This window comes from Silene latifolia, chromosome 2 (genome assembly GCF_048544455.1).
Source record: "Silene latifolia isolate original U9 population chromosome 2, ASM4854445v1, whole genome shotgun sequence".
NCBI classification, from domain to species: domain Eukaryota; kingdom Viridiplantae; phylum Streptophyta; class Magnoliopsida; order Caryophyllales; family Caryophyllaceae; genus Silene; species Silene latifolia.
Window position 1 is genome coordinate 58,783,739 of NC_133527.1, and position 7,027 is coordinate 58,790,765.

At 37.1% G+C, this 7,027-nt stretch overlaps 3 protein-coding genes across 3 annotated transcripts; 1 reads left to right on the forward strand and 2 right to left on the reverse strand.

Annotated features, from left to right (window-relative positions):
• The first annotated feature begins 1,294 nt into the window (after positions 1-1,294).
• On the forward strand, positions 1,295-1,867 carry LOC141640845 (uncharacterized). The gene has a single exon (XM_074449524.1). The coding sequence runs from the start codon at positions 1,295-1,297 to the stop codon at positions 1,865-1,867; it is 573 nt and encodes a 190-aa protein (XP_074305625.1).
• A 1,977-nt stretch (positions 1,868-3,844) lies between these two features.
• On the reverse strand, positions 3,845-4,321 carry LOC141640846 (uncharacterized). The gene has a single exon (XM_074449525.1). The coding sequence runs from the start codon at positions 4,319-4,321 to the stop codon at positions 3,845-3,847; it is 477 nt and encodes a 158-aa protein (XP_074305626.1).
• LOC141640848 (uncharacterized) lies at positions 4,318-6,546 on the reverse strand. The gene is made up of 3 exons (XM_074449526.1): positions 5,854-6,546; positions 4,694-5,590; positions 4,318-4,509 (listed from the first exon to the last, which is right to left on the reverse strand). The coding sequence occupies exons 1-3, from the start codon at positions 6,544-6,546 to the stop codon at positions 4,318-4,320; spliced, it is 1,782 nt and encodes a 593-aa protein (XP_074305627.1).
• Between the last annotated feature and the right edge of the window lie 481 nt (positions 6,547-7,027).

Consider the following 7,027-nt stretch of genomic DNA (forward strand, 5'->3'; position numbering starts at 1 on the left):
CAACCTAACGATCATGATACCGCTTGTTAGAAATCTATATCTCATTATTTGGATCTTATGCATGCAAACATGAATTAAGATAAATAAGAAATCGTTTTCCTTACATTGAAAAATCGGATATATGGGCACAAATGAGTTCTCCTACTCACTTGTTCTTGAGCTCTCCAAATATTGGATGAACAAAGGATTCAAGTATAGAATACCTCCCAAGGAATAATACCCAAGATAAACTCTTAATAAAATTAATATTATTAATACTAGAACAATATTAATCTATATAAAATTGACCCAAAAATATTGATTTTGGTCTCTTAATTTCGGTTAAGAGAAGGGAGAAAAAGAAGTGATTTTTATCTCTCTAAAAACTCTATATTTTTTAGATGATGGAATGAATGAATAATACACTAACTTATCATAAGTGTATTAGGTGAATAATAGAGAAAACCCTTTGGTCTCTTTCTCTAGGAAAACCGGGTAGGGTGGGGTGGCTTTGGCCAATGCATGATCAAGGTGCTCTTCACAAAAACCACTAGGTTTGCATGGCTAGTAATTAGGTAAAATGATTATGTTTTCCACTAAATTAATCAACATAATATTTAGCCTAATATACCCACTATTTCGGTCCATATAGTGTAAAATGGGAAATCTATTTTACACATTATTTTGTCAATGTGTCACATGTAACATGTTCCATGACATTATGAATATAAAATGTATTTTTAACAATTAAAAATCAACATATTAATAAAATATGTCACTTATAAAGTTAACCTAGTAATTCATAATTACTTGTACCAAAATGAGTTCCCGAGTCATAAATTACAACATTCTGTATTTATAATAATCAATTCATTCTGTTTCAATTGTTTCCGTAAACAATAATTTCATATAAGTAATAAAACAATTCGATTAGACCGTATCTTATTTAATCAAGTTATAACGAGATACGTAAATACTACTTCCAAAATCGTCCGTCAATTTTAAGTAATTTAATTAACCCGTATCGTCATACGATCAATTAAATAATCAATTTAAGAGTGTTACCCTTTAGGTATGACCTAAGGGGATCAACTGATCACCACCGTCGCACGACAGTAATGTCAAACTCTAGTAAGCCAATCATTACCGATATGTGTGGAGCAGTTGACAGTAAAATATTACTTCCCAAATGTATTCTTAAAGTGAGACTTAAACATGTGATCATCATGATCGACAGTTGTGATCGCATTATTTTCGGAGGACACATATTCCAATAGCTTGGACCTGGAAGAGCATTTGTAAGGTTAATGAACTGATGAAAGCTGCTTATAATGATGGGAAATGGCTACCTGATACTAAGGGGTACACTGTTAGAGGTGGATATGACTGGGTAAGATCACATCAAATCAAACCCTTGTGGTATAAGTTAGTTTGGAACAGCTGGAATGTACCTAAACACTCCATCATTACTTGGATGATCATGCATAATGGGGTGAATACTCGTGAGAAACTATACAGACGAGGCTGCTGTAATTCTGATGCTTGCTGTATATGTGAGAATGCACCTGAAACACAATCGCGTCTTTTCTTTGACTGTGGCTACAACAAAGCTATTGTGTCCCTTATACATAACTGGTGTGGATTATGCATCTCTTTTTCTGGTGCCATGGCTGGTGGTTATGGCAATGTTGATGTTAAAATGAAGAAACCTGTCTATGCCCTTATTCTGAATGCATGTGTATATCATATTTGGGCTCAAAGGAACTCGGCCAGGATCAATGTCACACTGATGATGCCTTCTATGGTGGTTCAGAAGATAAAAGATGAGGTGGGGCAAAGAATCAAGTTCAAGTGCAATGCTAAATTGAGTAGACAAGAGGAAACCTGACTTTGTCAGCTAGGAATTAGAATGTAAGGGTCTGGTTCCTTGTGGGATTCGAACCTGAAATTGCTTGGTCTTTATGTTGTCTTAAATTTTTGGCTGCATTGTAATTACTCTTTTCTTGATATATATATATATATATATATATATATATATATATATATATATATATATATATATACATCTCACATTTAACCAAAACAAAAAAATGACAGTAATGTCAAACTATAGTCTGCTTATCACTACCGATTAATGTTGATCAGTTGACGTATAAAAATGAATCATCCCTTTATGTATTCTCATCATGAGTTATAATAATGTGATCGCACTATTGTTGAGGACACATACTCCAACATGAGCGCCCGCCCCCTATTTTCTCCCTTAAAAATCTAGACCTCGACTTCTTGAGTAAACAAACGACATGTATTTTTGACCTACCGATTGAAAATACGAGCCATACACATTGTTTGGTACCGTCATCGTGTATTAAATCACTTTACTTACAACTTCGACCAACTACACCATCACTAAACAAAGCAACACTCCTTACTTTACAAAAAAGGTTTTAAATCGAGTTTTCTGACTCAACAAATTTTTACACTTTGTCGATTTCTTGTCAAGGAACCTAGCATTTAAGTATGAGGGTGTAATTAATCCTCTTATTTCATGTTCTTTATCTTTTTTTATGAACTAACATGCTAAGACATACATAATATGGTCTAAAATACGGATTGAATGAGCCAAAACTGAGTTTTGACCTGAAGCAGATGCCCCTAGTCACAACTAGGTGGCTCGCGGCTCTTCTGGCTTTCCAGGTCAGAACTCAAATGTGTTTGAGTTCATTCTTTCCTTCATTTTCATTTCTTATTTATAATCGGTCTTCACCATTTCAAACCATTTTTATAATGAATATTTTTAACCATATATTATGTCCACCCTTGGTTCCTTATACCATGAAGGTTTAATCAGTGACTCGGTGATAATATTTGGTTAATTATATTTTAGAAGGGTATTTAGAATCCCTCTCTTCATTTTTTTACATTTGAAAAAACCATGTTAATCTTGCATGCATAACCATCCTTGGTTCTACATACCATGTCGGTTCAACCCGAGTATGATGATAAACTTTGACTAATTACAAAGCAATGAACTTGACATATATAATTAGTTCATATCAAGCATCTTTTTACACTTTATTTACAAAGCAATGAACTTAAAATAATTAGTTCATAACAAACACTTTTTTACATCCATTTTTACAAAACGATCCATGTCAAGTTTGCGAAACCGAACCCGATATCGAATATTGACAACATAATGGTAATTATTCTGAGTCCCGTTCTTCATGTTAGCACAAAAGCGGTCTCAACGACCTTTTCAACAAAACGGGTTTTGACATCCTTTTACAAACAATTTTCACAAACGATTTCATAAAAATTTTAAACAACCGGGAGATACCCTTTAGGTCGTCGCCTGACTCGCGCCTAAACAGGCCTTCTGTTTTCCAGTTTTCAAACCTGAACAGGGTCCCTTGCATCGCCCTATGCCTCGCGCTTCAATAGGCTTCCTGATGCTGCTCATGTTTCCTTTCCAGCACTCGTCTAGGACGATCTTGACTTCGGTTAACCCGAATACAGGACGGATCAGATTGATTGATGAGTCCGCATTTTACACTTTGCATTTACAAAACACTTTTCTAAGACAAATCGATCACGTTATCCACCATAAACCTAACTCTGTAAATGGATGTTTAGTTTCCGTCTTGCATGCGAATCAACATTAAATCCAACTCGACATCAATTAATTGATTTTTTTTTGGTAAAATGTGAGAGGATATATATAAGCTCAAAAATATGTACATACAAGTTTAGGACTTAGTACAGGCACTAAGTCACAATAACCAAACCAACACTGAAGCTATATAAAATAAGCATTAAGCATAACGACAACTCAACATCCTGATGAACTGAGTCACAACTAATGTCATAGACCCCATTTCCTCAACCAGATGCTATCATTTCTACTAGGAGTCCTTCCCATCTTTACTTTTATCCTTCGGCATACCTCATCTTTGATCATTTCAGCCAGTTTCTGAGGTCTTAAGAGAACAGAATGTATACGGGCAACATTCCTTTGAGTCCATATATGGTAATATAGTGCATTCCATAGCAGGTAATGAACTTGTTGTTTTAGACAGTCTTTTGCAGTTTGTAGTCCTCCAATCATACTGACATGTATGTTGAACCCACACCACTGCTCCAGCAATTGCAGAACCTGTTTACTATAAGGGCAGTCAAAGAACAAATGAGATTGAGTCTCAACTTCCTTGTCATAGATGATGCACCTGTCATCAGTGCAGCATCGCAGCATGAACACTTTCTCTTTCACATTGAGTCCCTTATGCATACTGATCCAAGTAATGACAGCATGTTTAGGGATGTTCCAACTGCTCCATATCATTGGAGTCCAATGCTGTTGGGTTGCTTATGTCTAAGCCATTCATAGACACTGCTAACAGTATACCCTTTAGCATTAGGTGTCCAGTTATTAGCTACATATCCATTCTTCATCATCTCTTTTATTTTACAGATACTTTTCCAAGCCCACGCAGCATCAGGAGGAGGAGAATAAGTGTGCCAGTCTTTATCCTTGATGGAAATGGAAGGGCCATCTAGAAGTGGCATACTTGATCATTCTGGTTAAGTACTCCATGAACATAGTAAAAATGAGGGGAGATATTGGATCCCCTTGGCTAAGTCCCCTCTTTCCTTGGAAGTAGCCAAATTGGCTCTCATTAAGACATAGGGAGAAAGAGGTAGTCGTTACACAAACCATGACCCTTTGAATGAAGGCTTCAGGAAACTGGAGTCCTTTGAATAACTGCTCAACAAAGTCCCATTCAACAGTATCATATGCTTTTTGTAAATCAATCTTGAAGAGGCATCTTGGGGACACAGCTTTCCTATTGTACATATTCACAAGGTCTTGACAAATTAGGACATTCTCAATGATGGACCTACCTTTTATGAATGCACCTTGGTTCTCACTAATAAGGTCAGGTAACACCTGAGCTAGTCTATTACAGAGCAATTTGGAAATCACCTTATATATCATATTACAACAAGCTATTGGCCTGAACTGTTTGACTGAGCTAGGTCTATCACATTTAGGGATAAGAGTTATATTTGTAGCATTTACTTGTTTCAATAAGTGCCATGTGGAAAAGAAATCCTTAATAGCTGCACATACCTCACCTCCAACTATATCCCAGCTGTCTTTGAAGAATGCACTAGTATATCCATATGGTCCAGTGGATTTGTCAACTGGTATAGAGAAGAAGACAGATTTAAGCTCCTCATCTGAAACTGCAGCATTGAGAATTGCAGAATAAGCCTGATTACAGTACAGTCCCTCAACCAGTACCTGGTTCCTCACCCTCTCTATGGGCTTCTGAGTGCCCAACAAAGTTTGATAACAGTTCAGGAAAGCATTCTGAATGCTCTGACTATCAGTGCAGGTCTTGCCATATTGATCATCAATTTGTGTAACCTTATTCAGACTATTTCTCTTCTTAATTGAGGCATGAAAATATGCTGTATTACTGTCCCCAGCTTCTAGCCACTGCAATTTAGCTTTTTGTTTCAGGAAGCTATTCTTGGCCTCTAACAATTCCCTCACCTTATTAGCAGTTGCACTCTCTTTGGTAATAAGACCAGCATTATGAGGATCCTACACCAGTTGGTTTTGGATGGCCAGCAGTTTAGACGCAGCAATACTAGCATTAGTTTCTATATCACCAAAGCAATCCCTATTTAGGCTCTTTAAGGGAAATTTCAGGGCCTTCAATTTTTTCACCACAGAAAACATTTTATGTCCCTCATAATGCTTATCCCATTCCTCTTGGACCCTAACCAGAAAAGAAGGTGATTTTCTCCACATATTGAAATATTTAAAATTAGCCCTCTTCTTATCCCAACTAGAATATTGCTCACTGTGCATGGGCAGTGATCAAACAAGCCTTCAGGATGGAAGTGTGACCTCATATCAGGATACCCATTGAGCCATTCCTGATTGATCAGAAATCTATCCAACCTGCTGTAGACCCTAGTAGAGGGTTCTTGCTTGTTATTCCAGGTATAGTAAGCCCCAGTTGCAGCTATGTCAGTCATGCCACATTCATCTAAACATTCAATAAACTCATCCATATCACTTTTTTTAGTATTGCCTCCTAACCTTTCCATAGGATTAATCACAGTATTAAAATCTCCTACAATAGCCCAAGGACCCTGGCATCTTCCTGCAATAACTCCCAAATTACTCCATAACTCTCTTCTATCAGTCCCATCATTGAAAGCATAGACTAAGGTTAACCAAAAATATTGTTGTGATATTCTTGATGTAACCCTAGTGTGAATGAATTGAGCATCATACTGATCAACCAACACATCAAATAAATTAGGTCTCCACATGATCCACACCCTACCTCCTTTACGATAATGACTATTAGTTGTGACACACCATCCATCAAGCATAGTAGAAGTAACATTGTGAACATTTCTACCATTTATTTTGGTCTCAAGCAAGCCAAATAGACCAACATCTTTATTATAGAGAAACCATTTAACTGTGTTCTGTTTATGTACACTATTTAAACCTCTCACATTCCAAAAACCAATATTATTCATTTAAACTAGGGGATTTAGAGTTACCCTGTTGGCCAATACCAACCTTAGGAGTGACTTCCCCCTCAACAGCTTCTTTATATGAAGGAACCTTAGGGCTCCTTGCTAATGGAGTTGCAATGGCTTTGCTGTTTGTTACTGGACTGTTAGGAGTGGCTGGTCTGTGTTCCTGTCTAGTACTCTTTCCTTGCACTGGAATACTAGGTTTTTGCACAGGCCTTCATTCCTTCTGAACTGGCTTCTGCTTCTGCATTACAGGGGACTTCCTGCACGTCTGATGCTCATGCCCTATGCCCTTGCATTTACTATAGATTGAAGGCTTCCACTCATACTCCACTTTAAGGAAAACTACCTTTCCACCTTCATCTAAGAATCTCACTTTATCTGGGAAGGTTTGCCCTACATTGAGCTCCACCATCACACGAGCAAAGCCCAATCTGGTTTTCTCAGTGGTGGCCTGGTCTGCTTTCTGAAATTTACCAAC